This window comes from Nyctibius grandis, chromosome 3 (assembly GCF_013368605.1).
Source record: "Nyctibius grandis isolate bNycGra1 chromosome 3, bNycGra1.pri, whole genome shotgun sequence".
Taxonomy (NCBI): domain Eukaryota; kingdom Metazoa; phylum Chordata; class Aves; order Nyctibiiformes; family Nyctibiidae; genus Nyctibius; species Nyctibius grandis.
Genome location: NC_090660.1, coordinates 66953219 through 66970557, shown reverse-complemented (window position 1 = coordinate 66970557; position 17339 = coordinate 66953219). Strand labels below are relative to the sequence as shown.

Below are 17339 nucleotides of genomic sequence, written 5' to 3'. Positions count from 1 at the left end.
CCTAGGCAGGTCCAGAAGACCTCTCAATCGAACTTACTAGTAGTTTGGCAAAACTTTTGCATAACATTTATTCTTGCTTCAATAAAAAGAGATATCTATCCCACAAGATCAGACCATTAAAATACAGTGCATGAAGCATAAATGAATTTAATCTTTTCTGATAATGAACATCTGTATCTATACCACAGAAGCACCTTGCCGTTCTCCTTGTGTTAAATGATACCTAAACAGACCTAATATCTAATTCTGATCTGATTACAAGAGTCTTTATATAGGTGTGCTTTCTCAAACTATTAAGAAAGTGCAGAATTTTTTGCTTTTATATGTGCTTACCCATCACACCTGGCTTTCTCCTGTGTGTCTGGTCTTTGTTTCTAAACCTAGCTGGTATTGCTAAGAAGCTAATAACTCTTATAGCAATGAAGGGAACTATATGACTGTAGGGGATAATATTTTCCCATTCAATGATTTCTCGCAAAGTCTGATTTGATGAAACTTGAGTTGACTTCTCTCAGACAGCCTCAAGCATTGTTTATATGCAGATAATTCTGTGTGTGAACCCATTAGGCTTTTATGACAGTTAGAATCAAATATGATTGGGAAACGTTCTGGCTTACTTGGATCCATACTTACATTGTGCTTTGTGAGGCTGGAAATGTTACTTGCTATTGCTTGTAGCCAGTCAATACAGTCTTCAGCAGAGAGACACTGAATTATTCCACTGCAAACCCCATCCACAGCAATTACTTGGAACGCATTTTGCCTATAGACATGTCATAACAGATCAGGTCAGAAGAATATTTCATCTGTTCTAGCATATCATCTTAACAATACTTGTAGAAATGCTTTTCTTTCAACTACAATGAAGGTCAGCCACTGAACACTGATAAATTGCCGGTTTTCCTGTTTTATAAATACGTGACATATTAAAATGATCATGCTAAAAGGTCAACTCAGACTATATTAAGTTTCCAAAAAGCTATAAAAAAAAATGCATAGACTAGCTCCACAGAACCTTTACCAACACTGCGTGACTTCAGAAGCTAAACAAGTGAAATAGCTGATGCATAACAAAGAGTTGATACTTTAATACTGCAGATCACAGAGAACAGAAGTGTGTACTGGACACTGTAGGCAATCATTTGCGAAATTCAGTGGAATACCAGTACCTTTTTCTCAACAACTTTTGTTTCATTTTTCTAATACATTGTTTAAACACAGGAAGTTCCTGTCTGGATACCCCTTGTTGGTTGCTCTTGGTTATACAATTTTGATCCTTTCCTAAACTACCGATAGAAAAGCTGAAGAATTCAAAATCAATCAAGTAGCATTAATAAATTTTCCAATTGCATTTCTGAATACAGGATCATAAGCAAAATACACTGGAATGCCAAGAGACATCCAATGACAAAAGCAGTGCCCACCTGTGTGCCTCCACCCAAGCACCAATCTGGGCACCTACACAATAATCTGTCATGCATTATAGACTGACTTTCTACAGCTGAGTGCTGAGCAATTACAGAACAAGAGAAAACTTTCAGATGCTAAAGCAGTAGCGAACCTAATTTCTTCAGTAAATAGCTTTCTTGGCTAACAGCGTTTGGAAGGCCCACAGGTCTCCGGCTTCAGAACCAAAAAACCTCAATATTAATCCATATCCCAGAATAAGTGATTACTAAACATACAGAGAATACCAAGTTCCACTGCTGGCATTCTGCTGCAAACCCATCTGTTAATAATCAGTTCATGGTTTAAAATTAAGTAAATAATTCAGATTCTTTGAGAATGGCTCAGGCAACGTGAGAGTTCTCTTCAGTGCAAAACTGAGTGTCACTGATGAGAGTTTCTGACATCTCAAGACAGATATCCATTCTGTAAAGGGTTTTTTTACCTCTTAAAATTATATTCCAGTTGTATAGAATGTAGAGCTAACATCTATCTTTACCATAAAGGTCTTTGCATGCATGTCAAGTACAGGCTTTTCCTTCAGTCAGGAGAAGCATTAAAAATCAATTAGAGCCATGCCTTTGCTTTGAGAGTCCCATCATGAGAACTAGCTCTTACAGAAGGATAAGGCTTATATATCCTAACACTATCATGCAGAAACCAGTGGTTTATTTAAATCCATCAGCTAACTTAGCAGTTTAGTTGCCTTTTCATATGGGCAGTGATTGTTCTTCAAAATCCCAAAGGTACAAACTGAGAGCTACTTCTTTCAATGACTCATTTTCACAATAATTCAGGTAAAGTTTTTGAGGAAGATTTATTTAAAGTATCTTCAGGTAATGTAGCTAGCATTTGTTTACGATGTCCTTTATTTTAAATGCCTATAAATAGTACATTCTTCCAGAATAAAATTCTAAATAAGTCCTTACCTAAAAAGCATAGCACGATGCTCAGACAAATTTGTTGATTATCTCTTTGAGGAAAAATAGCATTATTTTCAGGACTCCCCTTCTTCCTACTCAGCCTATTGTAAACCAAAGTAGGAATCCAAGAAATCTGTTAATGTGTGACATTAAACTGCACAAACAAAGAAAATCCAGTATGTTCCAGATTCAGTCCCGATGCACAAATTTCCCTTACCATACAAACACAGTCAATCTGATGCATTTGGAGCATCAGACTGTTCCTACTGTTCCTAGGTATTTGATCTATGCACATACAAAACCATTCAGCGAGAATGTTCTTACCCAAGTATTAATAAGCACAGACTATAAGATGCATGGCTACCTAATAAATTAATTCTGAATGTGGTCTGGCAGTAGACATCCTTAGCCTTAGATTATTGTAATAGTATTTTCTTGAATTAGTCTACCAGCCAAAGTCCATACTACCACACAAACCTGAAAAAATAAAGTATTAAATACGTGTTTTGTATTAAATAGAACAAATAGTAGATTAATCACTTTATAATACAGCAAAAAAGTTAAGATCAGATGAATTCTTATTCGACTACACATCTCAGGTACTGTGCCTTCTGTAACTCGAGAGTTACATTTGAAATTAATAAGCTTTCCAAGATTAACCTGAATGCCCTCTGGAATTTTATATGAATACTCTCTGGAATTCATGCATCTCAAGCATCCCACTTGAAAAGCTAGAATAGGATTATGAGGTGTAATAGTGTATCTGATAATGATACAATGTGCCAGTCTTTTCAAACTCTGAAACATAAAAAGTTATTAGGCTTTATATAGTGAAAGCAGCCTTGCAGATATTAACTACAGAAAATGTAATGAATTAAATTCCATTTCACGTGGCTTTCTAATGTTATTTTCAATATCTTTTCCTTAATGTTGCTCTTTACAGCAGTCTCTTTTAAAAATGATCTACCTTTCTCTTGTAACAAATTTTGAGAGGGAGTTACATTTTGAAATGTTTACACTGATTTAAAAGACTCTTATAAACTGTCTTGCTAGCAACATAAAATGTTGGTTCTATGCTTTTTTGAAGAAAACACCACTTCCTCTCTCATATTTATACTGCATTTTTGTTTCCTTTAAGTACTCTTACTCATGTAAGCATAGGACACAAGGAGAAAATTATCAGAGTAGTTACTCAAGGTTTGAGCATAAATTCAGATATTTTCTTTTGTATGAATATACTCTAAATTTATTTTCTGGAAATTCAAATCTCAGGAATATCATTGCTACCTAAAAATCTGTCTCTGTAATGTACAAGTTCTACAATGTGCACTTTAAGGTTGTGCTTTATTGATGCAAAAGACTGAATTTTAAAACCCTAGATCTATGAATAGTTGAATATGTCCTAATTTTCCATGTGAGTAGTTCTATTCAATTCAATATCTTATCTGAAGTATACAGCAGAACAGATCTCAGATTTGACTGTTACAATTTTGGGCCCTTTATGCCTCATGCTCTTAATTATTTCTATTTCAACCATTGTTAAACATTGAGCTGAAGATTTGCACAGAATTTAATAAAAAAATTCCTGCCTCTGTGGTGAGTATACCCTGTTCCCTTTCAGTTCGGCCAATAAGCCACTGTAGCCTTTGGTTTACACGTTGACTCCCTGGGCCAGCTATTGTTCCTCAATAAAATAAGCCAAGTAAATACGATTTTGCTATTACCAGTCAAAAGCTGCAGGCTCTTTCTAGCTTCACAATTATCTAGTGGTGAAAGGACTATTGCCTAACCTGCTTTAATTTCAGCTCTGTGAATAGGAAAAAGGCTGGCAGACCTAGGTAGTGTACTTCTAAGAAACAACAGCTCTTAGAATGGCCATGGAAGGCTTTTGTGCAACTTTCAAATGTTTGCTGAGAACCAATGAGAAGGAAGCAGGCTGTGATAAGACACAATAACATTCACCCCACGCAAACCCAAACTTAGGTTGAAGAACACTCCTCTTCCCCTGTTTCTGGGGGAGATCATAAACCCACTTCTGGGGGCAGATGGTATCAGTTGACTGTAGGACCCATAGAAACACTGGAAGGGTGAGCATAACAACTGAGAAAAGATACTGAAGAGGTTCTTTCACAAAACAGTCTTTCTAGAAACACCAATGAAGATTTTCTGCATTAATTAGGTAATTAATGTGTATGAATGGAGGAACAGGAAATTTTAAACTGCTAATGCCTGATGAGCCATCAGGGTATAGCATAACACTATTCTTCTCAGACTTGCACATCTAAGCCGGCAGACATGAAGGCTACATGGGAAAGTTACAGTTTATTTCAATTAGTAAGGCCTCATAGCCTCAAAAATGATAAGTTCTTTGTGCTTATTTTACACATTAATGTTTCTGATGGGTTAGAAGAAGAAATAACGGAGAAACATGCTCCGTAACTGTAGACAACTGTCCTCCAGTTAATGATCTACATGCTGGAATGCCCAGAATTTTTTAGTATTACAACTTAATTCTTGTATGTACAGATGATAAATTAATCCACACAATACCTACATATTTAAACCTTTTAACAAGTATGACCTTATTTTTATACTATACCTTGTTGGTTTTTGTAGCTACTTTCTTTTATATTTAGATGTGTGACACTTCAAAAACAGTAATCATTCCAGAATATTCTCATCTTCCTTTCTGATTTCTTCTGATTTACCAGGATAATATTAAATTAAACAAGTTCTGGGTCTATATGATGCAATAAATTTAAACCTGACCATGAGCTCTGGACAGCTTCCCCAGTGATTGGGAGTCAATATAGCAATGAAGTTTGATGATAATAAACACAAAGTAACACATATGGGAAAAAATAACCTTAGCTATAGGTAAGCAACAAAGAGCCTTACTGTAGCTAGAAACATTGAGGAAAGAAATGCCAGAGTTACTGCAAACAATTCTCTGAAAACCATCACCTTAGTCCTCAACGATAGTCAAAAGATAATAGTTTATTACAAAGTATTAGATAAGAACAGAGAAAAAATGGAAAACATCATTATATTTTAATATAAATCAAGAGGGATCCTCTTTGCAGTCCTGTTTACCTTGTCTCATAGAAGATATATTAGAATTATGAAAGAAACAGAGATAATAACAAGTATAATCAGAGCTATGGAAGGGTTTCCCTAAATGGAGGTAAGAATAGGGATCCTTCAAACTGGAAAACAGAAGATAGTCATCTGAAGCTATAAAAACATAAATCACAAAATGCTTACTTAGCAGTTCCCTTGATACAAGGGTCACGGCCCAGAGTCCACTCTCTTCCCCCTCCTGGGTGCCCAGCTGCCTTTGCTTGAGGCCAGCTCTGCCATAGAATGGCTGTGGGATGTGGGATAAGGCTGCTGTGAAAGAGCTAGAGTGGGGGGGCCTGTCCTCCCCTCACTCAGGAGCTGCATATCAGCTCAGGCTCTCGCCCTTGGTCCTCACCTGAGTTTGGTTGCAGCTACACCTGTGCCTGGACACGTATCCCACTGATTTGGACCTAACCTGTGGGCTGACTTCCCAGTCTGACCTGAGCTCCACCTCACCATGACGGACTCATCTGAAGACCACCCCTAGGCCTGCTCTGCTCCACCACCAGAAGGAGTCGGACAGGGCTCTTGTCTGCGTGGATACTGCCTCATCCAGCCCTGTTGCCACCCTCTGCTTTTGCCTTGCCTTCCCCACGGGGAAGCCAGCCCTTGCTGTTCCCAAACAACAAGATTATTTCACCCAATGAAGTCATCAGGCAAGATATTTAACACAAATAGAAGGAAGTACATTTTAAAAATATAATTACATTGCAGAGCTCAATGCCACAGTGCATTGAGAAAAACCAAATGTGTAAAAAAAAAAGCAGCTCAGAAAGAAGCTTTTGAGGACAGGAACATTAGCAGTTATTAAATATGATGACCCACATGCAATCTCAAACTGAGAAACATACTGACCACTAGGTGCAAGTGGGAAGTTCACACGTCTTCCCCACATACCTGGTCCTGCCTGACGTTAGAGTAGAATATGGGCCAAGGAAGGTGGACCTAGACAGACCTTTATGATAGCTCCTACGTTGTGTGCCTCTGACACCAGCTGTGCACTAATATTGCCATTCCTCTAACAAGGCAACTCCCTAAGGCTTGTACCTGTTAACCAAGAAGTCAATAGTTTCAACTTGCTGAACTTCTTTACCTGCACAAATCTGATCCTGGAAGGTACTGGGAAAACCTTGAATGAAGAAGTGGAATTAATCGGAGATCACACCACCTTTTTTCCCACCTAAGTCCTGGGGATGCAGGCCATGAGGAACATGACAATGTATCCTGAAAAACATTAAAAGGTCCTTCTCAGTCTTGGGCTTCATTATAAGTACTCAGCAGATTCGGAAAGAGATAGATAGATTTCAAAGGCTTTATATTTCTTTTGGCATTGTGTTCTACTTTCCCCAAATCATTTGGCATCAGTTTTCATTAGCAGTGGACAGATTGTGAACTTTTTCTCACAAATAAAACAAACCTATATAAACTTCAACATGAATATGCTTAGAGGAAGTGTGAGGAGCAGTATTGTAAAAACCTAGGGAAAACAGATTACGTGCTTTTTTTGAAATGACTAAATTATTCACTATAGAACCATAATTCAGGTGTTTCCTGTGGCCCCATACACATTTACATACATACCTATTCTAATGATGTCACCTCAAAACCTGGTAATTATGAATGGGATTTAACATGGGATGAAAATAGTTTAGTCAAAACTACACACTTATGATTGATATTTGAATTTTACCTATTTACACAGACACTACTTATATGAAAATTCAACTTTATCGTGATCATATCTACATAGAATGAGTATTTAAATATCTACAGTCTAATTTCACTAGTATTTTTACAGAATATAAATTTGAATAAGAAATGCTTACAAAGAGTGAAATGATCAAACCTTATTATTAAAAATCCAACATCTCTTCCTTTCTTTAGAAAAAGCTTTACAAAATACTGCAAGTGTTTGTTATTTTCTGAAGAAGCATGATTCTTACTGAAATGTATGTAGCACTTCTAGTATATCAGTAAAATTGTACCTGTTGATCCTGCATCATTTACAATTTTTTTAAATCTCAGGCTTCATATTTTTTCTTACCTGTGTCTTCTATAAAAGAAATGTTATAAAAATTAAGAATGCCTTGTATTATTCTAGGATGTGATTTTTGTGTAAAAGATCTATGAAATTGTAAAGCTTTTCCAACTTGAACTTTATTTTAACATATATGGTCATATATCTTTTATGTAGATTAAATAAAAGATCACTGAACATCAGTTTAGATGAACAGCAGGCTTTTCACAAGTAGATTTACCTATTTAAAACACTGAATCTCTGGTGAAACATTCCATAGATTCAACCCAAATGAATAAATGATTGGCTAGGAAGAGTAAGCTAGGATGTTGTTTTGAACAACTTCTTGAATTGTTAATGTTTTCTGTCAGCTTTCAGGAACCTTTCTTCACCTCTGATTAAACTTGGGAAAAAAGCTGAAATGCAGCAAAAAGTTTAGATGCAAGCTGTAGGCCTAGATCTGGCTGCAACAGAAATGTTAACCCTACTTTAGCTTGCATAACTCTTTGAACTGTTGCCAAAAGACCAAAAGCAGTCCTGTCTACTCTAAATTCTGAGCAAGAAGTCTCCTTCATGTGAATTACCAAGGCTATAAATGAAGAAATAGACTATGGCCAGAAGTCATAATGCATTCTAGAGAATATTCTGAAAAAAAGGAAGGACCATGACATAAAAGTTGTACATAATTTAGGAATTCATACAGAGGTCTCATTTGGTTTTATGAAGCATTCTATTCCCATGACAAAGGGATATCTGAGACAAGACCCACATCCTGGTCTTCAACAGAAGAATTCGATTTAGCATGAATTATAGACTCATGATGCCTGATTATATTATTTAAACTGAGAGAAAAAGTCTCGGCATCAGTAAATTATTATCAGTTCAAACAGAAACTGTAGCTAATTTAGATCAGTTTCAACACCTGCAGAAATAGGATTCACAAATGGAAGCACAGTTTTTACACTAAAAGCAAAGTTAGAATGGAAGTGGCTAGTGAAATAAGTTTAGGATCTGCTTCAATAGCCTTTCTACACACATACATATATGGACTGTTAAGATAGGTCGGCTTCTGATGTTGTTGCGCTAGTTATATATATATATTTATTACTATTTGACCTGCATTAAGATGGCAATTTTATTGTTTTTATCCTGGTTTTATGAATTCCAGGTCCTATAAGCGTGTATAAATCCTAAAGGCTTCCCATATTAAAATCAGGCTTAAAATCTGTGCTATTTACTTCTAAGTCTCTGGGCTCCTATTTAAAGCCTTTACCAGTAAGGTATGAAAGAACAACACAACAAACCAGAAACTGACCGGCAAAGTCTACTGAACAATGCTTACATTTCTGTTTTTTTAATATATCTGTAGTAATTATGCTGTATAATGGTTTATTTATTCAGCGCTTTTTATTTTATCTGTGTATTTTCACCTATCACAAAGCCAAATATGCAGCAAAAACCCCTTTAGAACCATACAAAACAATGGAAATTTTGCATTTCTTGGCCATGAAAATTGTTAAAAGCCATTGTTGCACTTCAAAGGCCTCTTTTACTAAACACCTGATCAGATATCTGTAACATTTCATCCTAGAGAGGCTTCACTCCATAATGCTATCACTCTTCAGCAAGATTTTAAGTGTAAATTACTAGAAGTAAAACGCTCTCACCTTGAAAATAGGCAAAACTGTGCACCTAAATCATCCTTTGCCAAAAGTTTTAGATAACAAATGAAATAAAAATCATGGAAAAATATTCTGAAAAAGCTGTCTACCTTTTTTTAATAATTTTAATTCCTATGCTGTGGAAATAATCTAGAAGGAAAACCTTTCGCAAAATCCCTACTGCTCAGATAAAAATAGTAATCACATCTATCAAGGCACAGTCTCAGCTGGTATAATTTGTCATAGTTTAATTTCCAGACATAATATCTGGCAAGTCTTTTTGCCCCCTATGGAACTGTCTATCTCCAATGTTAATTAGAGCTCCTCCCATGTTGCTGTCTTTTATTAGGTACTTCCACTTAGCTATTATAGTATTATTATTCTTCTGTGTAATTCCATCACAGAAACATAAGCTCTTACCGTGTTGTTGGGGTGGTAGTTGAGATGCAAACCACTGTCACATAGGGGAGAGGATGTGCCACTGCTTTGGTCACTGGGGGCACCTAATACAAATATGAATTCACCAAAATATCTTCATTAATCTATAATGCTATAATTCAAATTTGTGTATGTCTGTCTGTATGTATGTATTCCCCTCTCCTCATTAGTTTTGTTGTATCTAACACACATTTACTTTCTCCATTCAGCCAGTATCTGTCTTCTGGTTTGAGTGGAGTGCCTTTTTAAGCTGAGTGGAGGCTCAAGAAACCCTCGCAGGGCTCAAGAAACCTCCCACCAGGTGCTTTGCTTAAAGGAGTTAATAATCTGTTTAGTTAGAAAAAAAAAACAAAGGTTTTTGCAAATTTGATAATAAAAGGGAAGTGTGTACCTCCTCACTTGGTTTTCACTTGAATGAACTACTCAGATAATGCTTTTGTTACTCTCAATGAAGTTTACAGATCTAACTGTTCTTGTTACAGTTTAGGAAATTACATGCTACTCACAAGTAGCATGATAGGATCGATTCAAACGCATGTTTGTGTGCATTACTCAGGGTATTCTGTGATACCACAACCTCTAATAAAAGGGACAAATGTACTGGGATACATTTTTATTTAAGAATATGGTGTTCTAAATTTTTTCTTGTGTGACTAGAATTTAATATCTAGGCAAAAGATAAAGATACTATTTCAACAAATGATTGTATAAAATATTATTTCATAATTTAGTTTAATTCCTACTAACATATAATCAAAGGCTAAAAGTATTGAAATCAAGTATTTATTGTTTTGTTGCTTAAAAATTAAGCAATTCATTTTACCCTCTTAGGAGTAAGAAGCAGAAGGAAAGCAGCGGTGACAAAAGGCACAGGCTGACATATAAATATGTTTAGATATGCTGCAATATATAATTATGCACTGACACTTACAATTTAATATAATTAAAGGAAGACAGCTGCCTTGATATGTCTCTCATGGGGCTAGTTGACTAAAACTCGGTTGGACTTAAACAAAATACTAATCATCTGAGTAATTTATTTTTAAGTAGACAGACACCTCCACCAAAAAGAGTGGTGGTCAATGGGACTGAGTCCAGTTGGAGGCCTGTGTCTAGTGGAGTCCCTCAAGGGTTGGTACTGGGACCAGTACTATTCAATATATTCATTAAGGACTTGGATGAGGGAATAGAGTGCACTGTCAGCAAGTTCGCTGATGACACAAAACTGGGAGGAGTGGCTGACACACCGGAAGGCTGCGCAGCCATTCAGAGAGACCTAGACAGGCTGGAGAGCTGGGCGGGGAGAAACTTAATGAAATATAACAAGGGCAAGTGTAGGGTCCTGCATCTAGGCAAGAACAACCCCATGTATGAGTACAAGTTGGGGACAGACCTGTTGGAGAGCAGCGTAGGGGAAAGGGACCTGGGGGTCCTAGTGGACAGCAGGATGACCATGAGCCAGCAGTGTGCCCTTGTGGCCAAGAAGGCCAATGGCATCCTGGGGTGTATTAGAAGGGGTGTGGTTAGCAGGTGAAGAGAGGTTCTCCTCCCCCTCTACTCTGCCCTGGTGAGGCCGCATCTGGAGTATTGTGTCCAGTTCTGGGCCCCTCAGTTCAAGAAGGACAGGGAACTGCTAGAGAGAATCCAGTGCAGCGCCACGAAGATGATTAAGGGAGTGGAACATCTCCCTTATGAGGAGAGGCTGAGGGAGCTAGGTCTCTTTAGCTTAGAGAAGAGGAGACTGAGGGGTGACCTCATTAATGTTTATAAATATGGAAAGGGCAAGTGTCATGAGGATGGAGCCAGGCTCTTCTCAGTGACATCCCTTGACAGGACAAGGGGCAATGGGTGCAAGCTGGAACACAGGAGGTTCCGCATAAATATGAGGAAAAACTTCTTTACGGTGAGGGTAACTGAACACTGGAACAGGCTGCCCAGAGAGGTTGTGGAGTCTCCTTCTCTGGAGACATTCAAAACCCGCCTGGACGCGTTCCTGTGTGATATGGTCTAGGCAATCCTGCCCCGGCAGGGGGATTGGACTAGATGATCTTTCGAGGTCCCTTCCAATCCCTAACATTCTGTGATTCTGTGATTCTGTGAAAGCATCTGAATGTTAAATGGAAAAGTTAAGCCCTCCAAATATACACACACAACCTCATTTTCACATTTACAAGACAAAACTCTTCAGAGAAAGAGTTATATGATGGTGCCTGCAAAACTGCTTTTAAACACTCTGCATCAGAATGTGAACTACTGTAAACTAATGTAATTCCACTGTTTTACCTACCTCTTTGCTGATTCACACCAGTCAAATGCCTGGTGACCTGTTTGTCAAGCAAAGATTGTGATTTTTTGCTGAAAATGAACTTTACTACAGGACCTGGCAATATGAGCAGCTCATATTGAAGCAGCATTGCTGACTGAAAAAGCTGCTGTCAATCACCCGTAATGCACAGTAGTTTTGGAAGCTGCAAGCATTCATGAGCATTGAATTGAGTTTTCTTTTGGCCAAGTAATAAAGGCTTACATGCACAATCTTCATTCAGTGGCAGTTTGAGAAAAGCAGGTGCTCTTTTCAGAAAGGACACAGTTAGGGTCACTTCTTCCCCTGCGTTGCGAAGGACTTGAACCTGGAAGAGAAATACAGACAGGACATCTTAAAATAAATGTATGACCAAAATGCATCAGCAGATGTAAGCAATGTCACACAGCTTTCACATACCAGAACATGACTGCTTAGCAATTTATTGCAATGATATTTTTTTGAAAAGAAAGTAACATGTAAAGCTTGCTATATGCTTGTCTGTTGTTCTAGTCCCACATGCAGGTAATGGAGAGGGTGGGCACTGGCCTCCTCTAATACCACTGGCTTTGCACTGTGCTATTGCACAACTTGCTCCCTGACACTGTTCAGCTGTGCACCTCCTTCTTTCAGATCTGGCATCATCCACAGTAGCATGTGTGTATAAAAAAAAAAAAATTCTTTTGTCCCCCTGAGGTTTTCTCATAAATCTCCAACCAAAACAATAGCAGTAGTTTGCACAGCTGTGCCATAACGCTATGAATAAGTCTCTCCAACAGCCAGAGTTATATTTAGCCTAAGCGCTCCAGCATGGATGAGAGACCTAATCTTCCTTACAGCCACAGAGGAAAAGTACCTATTTTAAGCCTTAAGTCTTAGATAAGGACAAGCTTGGCTTTTGCCAAAGGGCAGCTTGCATTTTCGACACAGGAATGCATAAATCACCTATCTACCTGTGAATGCTTTTAGCCTTCCTGTCCTCTCCCACAATTGCTCCTGTGGCTCTTGTTCATGCCTTTAGCTTTTTTGTGGTACAGCTGATAGACACCTCAAGACACACAGCAGAGAAAGGGGACCCCAGGCACCTCCCCAGAGTGGCACAAAGGAGGCACAAAAGCAACTAAGCAAAGTGCTATACTTAACAGTAGAAGAATAACATTTGAATCAGTTTATAACGTGAAAGCCAAGAAGCATCAGGTCACACAACTCTTTCAGACAACAACCTTTCCTGTTCTTCTGGCTCCATAACTTCAAAACTATTCAAGAGTTGATTTGATTTGGGCTTACAAAGACAGAAGATTGAACCACACCTCTATCGGAGTGACTGCACTCATACTGTGCAGACAGCCAGTGCACTGGCAACAGTGTTCCAAGAGCTGCTAAACAGTAACATAGTAGACAAACGTTTTAAACTAGTATGTATCTGCTCCCCTTCTGCTGTGTTCTCATGGTAGCTGGATAACACACAGGTAACCCCCCTTCTGTCATGCTGCTGCTTCTGAGAAAGTCTTGTAAATAATTTATGGAGGATTGTTATTCTTTAATCTATGCCTATCAACAACCTATCCTACAGATTTCGTTACATGCATGTATATAACTATATGCAGGGATGCTTTCACATGGAATCACTGCACTACATTAAGTTAAAGAAATTCTTAAAGAAAAAAATGTTGACTTTGCCTTTAAACGCAATACTTCCTAATCCACACTGGTTGCTACAGAGGAGTAACAACATGATGACAGAATATTTGATTCAGTATCCGAAATCCACTCCGAAATTTTAGGCTTTTTATTGTTTAAAATAGCACAGAGGTTGTCAAGGCAGAATTTACAGTGTAGTGTGTATTTATATGTATGTGTGCAAATAAACACACATCACAACAAATTTCACAACTTAAACTGCATACCATGTCAAAAAACTTCTTCTGTAACATGAGCCTCTTTGATGAGCACTTCCCAGTTCTGATATGTTTTATACCTTAGAATTCATAAGTAGTACTTATTTCACAAAAAGATGACTCGCAATCTGCAGAACAGTAGATCAAGACTCCAAAGTCCTGAATTCCATCAGAGAAACCATACCGTATCCTCAGCCTTCACAGAAAATTCATCCTTCTCTCTTACATAGCAGTCACACAGTTCAGAATAGTCATAGCCAAAGCAAAAACTTACAGGCATGTATTCTCTACTGAAAAGACAGATGTGGATAGACAAAGTGCAGGAAAACTACAGCTACCCTCTGACTTTTAAAAAATATTTCTTTTTACTCAGGAATGGGGAAGAAATAAGTGGAGAAGTTACAGCATTACCAACTTTAATTTATAAAGTCACCTTTGAAGATCTCTAAGAATAAGTGGATATCATTTGTGAAAGAAGCTGAGACAGGAAACTCTGCCCCTTAATCTGTCTTCTTCTGAGACTTAAACAAGCCATGACTCTACATGACTTCATTTGATAATACATTGTTCTGTAAAGGCTAGAAGTTGCCATAAGTAGTCCACTGTGACCTTTTTCTCTAGCCTCTCTCTCTCTCTCTCAAACCTCTTTATCTCAAAGGATGACGAATTTAAGTTGGTACATATTTTAGTTGAAATCAGTAATACTTATCTCACTGAAGTGTATTTTGGAGTGTATGAAGCATATAACCAGCAAGTGACTAGATTTTGACATGCAGAATAAAGACTAAAGAGGGATAAAAGACTAAAAAAGGAAAAAACAAAGAGGAGACAAGCTATCAATCCCATTTCACTTACTTTCTAGTCATTAACAAAGCCATTCTGGGAAGTAAGGTTAGCTGAAGAAAATAGGGGTTTTAATTAAATTTATTAATTGTCTTTTTGTAGCTTTTGCTTGAAAGCTTTACTGTTATTTCACATTTTTTGTCTTTATTTTACATAAGACATGAACAATTACTAAACTGCTTTAAATCAAGCATGCCTTTGTGTCCTCATTCAACATGTGCACCATGCCATATTGCCGTCCCTCCGTGCAGAAAGAGAATGAGGTACAACAGGAAATCTACTCTTACCGAGGAAACAGCCAAAAGTAATGTGCCTAATTGTTATGGAGAGTTATGTCTATGGAAAAAAATACTTGAAAACAGGAAGCCAAGCAGTTTGTCTGGAAGATACGATACAGTATGAATTTCTAGAGTTTTACAAACATGAGTGGAATTCGACTAATAGTCAGAGATGCTGGCACATTAATTACTTCTCTCTTCCTCACTGCCTAACATCAGTTTAGCTCAAAATTTTATAGAGCTATTTTGGTAAAATGAGGACTGTATGAAAGTAAAGGTGTTGCTTGTTCAGGCTTGGAAAATGCACATTCATGAAAAATGGATGTATTTGCACAAGTATATCCATGTCGACCTGAAGAACTGGTAGCATATTCCACTAACAAAGCAGTAAAGAGCTTTTACCACTGAAGTAAATTCATGAACATACTGAATAAACAAGTTGTCAATCATAATATAATTTTTAGATGAAGAAATGGACAGATATTTGCTTAGCCATCATGCTCTCTTACTTCGAAGAAAGCTCCTTCACCTTTATTGTGTATACGTTGCCAATACCCTGTCCATCAAGCACTATCACTGAGAATGTACGTGTTGGTTATTTCTGGCAGTGATAATTCAAGAAATACTTCAAGGTTACTTTCAAACATAAGAGGGAAGTAGACTACATAATCCTTTATAAACCTTTTTCAGAGTTACAGCATATATTCTGATTTATAAGGAAACCTTTATGCTAGGTTGGTCAGAATAAGTAACTCCAGATTTTTTTGCCAGCATCATTACATATTGTATGCATGATACAAATGACGGAAGACTAAAAAGCTAAGGACTGTTTTCTGCTTCCTGCAAACAATGAAGGTCTCTTAAGAATTCACAGTCATTTGGAAGACTTTCGGGATTTTTCACAGAATCACAGAATCACAGAATGTTAGGGATTGCAAGGGACCTCGAAAGATCATCTAGTCCAATCCCCCTGCCGGGGCAGGATTGCCTAGACCATATCACACAGGAACGCGTCCAGGCGGGTTTTGAATGTCTCCAGAGAAGGAGACTCCACAACCTCTCTGGGCAGCCTGTTCCAGTGTTCAGTCACCCTTACAGTAAAGAAGTTTTTCCTCAAATTTAAGTGGAACCTCCTGTGCTCCAGCTTGCACCCATTGCCCCTTGTCCTGTCAAGGGATGTCACTGAGAAGAGCCTGGCTCCATCCTCTTGACACTTGCCCTTTCCATATTTATAAACATTAATGAGGTCACCCCTCAGTCTCCTCTTCTCTAAGCTAAAGAGACCCAACTCCCTCAGCCTCTCCTCATAAGGGAGATGTTCCACTCCCTTAATCATCTTCGTGGCTCTGCGCTGGACTCTCTCTAGCAGTTCCCTGTCCTTCTTGAACTGAGGGGCCCAGAACTGGACACAATACTCCAGATGTGGCCTCACCAGGGCAGAGTAGAGGGGGAGGAGAACCTCTCTCGACCTGCTAACCACACCCCTTCTAATACACCCCAGGATGCCATTGGCCTTCTTGGCCACAAGGGCACACTGCTGGCTCATGGTCATCCTGTTGTCCACTAGGACCCCCAGGTCCCTTTCCCCTACGCTGCTCTCCAACAGCTCTGTCCCCAACTTGTAATGGTACATGGGGTTGTTCTTGCCCAGATGCAGGACTCTACACTTGCCCTTGTTATATTTCATTAAATTTCTCCCCGCCCAACTCTCCAGCCTGTCCAGGTCCCTCTGAATGGCTGCGCAGCCTTCCAGTGCGTCAGCCACTCCTCCCAGTTTTGTGTCATCAGCGAACTTGCTGACAGCGCACTCTAATCCCTCATCCAAGTCATTAATGAATATATTGAATAGAACTGGTCCCAGAACCGACCCTTGAGGGACTCCGCTAGACACAGACCTCCAACTGGACTCTGTCCCGCTGACCACTACTCTCTGGCTTCTTTCCTTCAGCCAGTTCACAATCCACCTCACTACCCGATCATCCAGACCACACTTCCTCAGTTTAGCTGCGAGGATGCTGTGGGAGACCGTGTCAAACGCTTTACTGAAATCGAGATAGACCACATCCACAGCTTTACCATCATCTATCCACCGGGTAACATCCTCATAAAAGGCTATCAAGTTGGTTGAGCAAGACTTCCCGTTGGTGAAGCCATGTTGACTGCCCCTAATGATCCCCCTATGTTGCCCTCATCAACCAAGACAGATTCCTCCTCTATCCTGACTTCTTCTGAGGCCGCAGGGGTCCAGGGCTCCTCAGGACAGCCTCCAACAGTATAGACAGAGGCAAAGAAGGCATTCAGTAACTCCGCCTTCTTTTTATCCTCTGTCTCCAGGACCCCCACCTCATTCATCAGTGGGCCTACATTGCCTCTAGTGTTGGCTTTACCTGCAATGGATTTGAAGAAGCCCTTT

At 38.7% G+C, this 17339-nt stretch overlaps 1 protein-coding gene across 1 annotated transcript in view; it reads right to left on the bottom strand.

Moving 5' to 3' along the window:
- The window catches only part of SNTG1 (syntrophin gamma 1), a 418769-nt gene that overhangs the window by 108151 nt on the left and 293279 nt on the right, over nucleotides 1-17339 (bottom strand). The window contains exons 10-13 of the mRNA XM_068396528.1: nucleotides 12133-12235; nucleotides 9588-9670; nucleotides 6583-6713; nucleotides 634-763 (exon numbers count right to left, since the gene is read on the bottom strand). Of these exons, the coding sequence (XP_068252629.1) occupies nucleotides 634-763; nucleotides 6583-6713; nucleotides 9588-9670; nucleotides 12133-12235 (447 nt within the window). The remainder of the gene's footprint in view (nucleotides 1-633; nucleotides 764-6582; nucleotides 6714-9587; nucleotides 9671-12132; nucleotides 12236-17339) is intronic.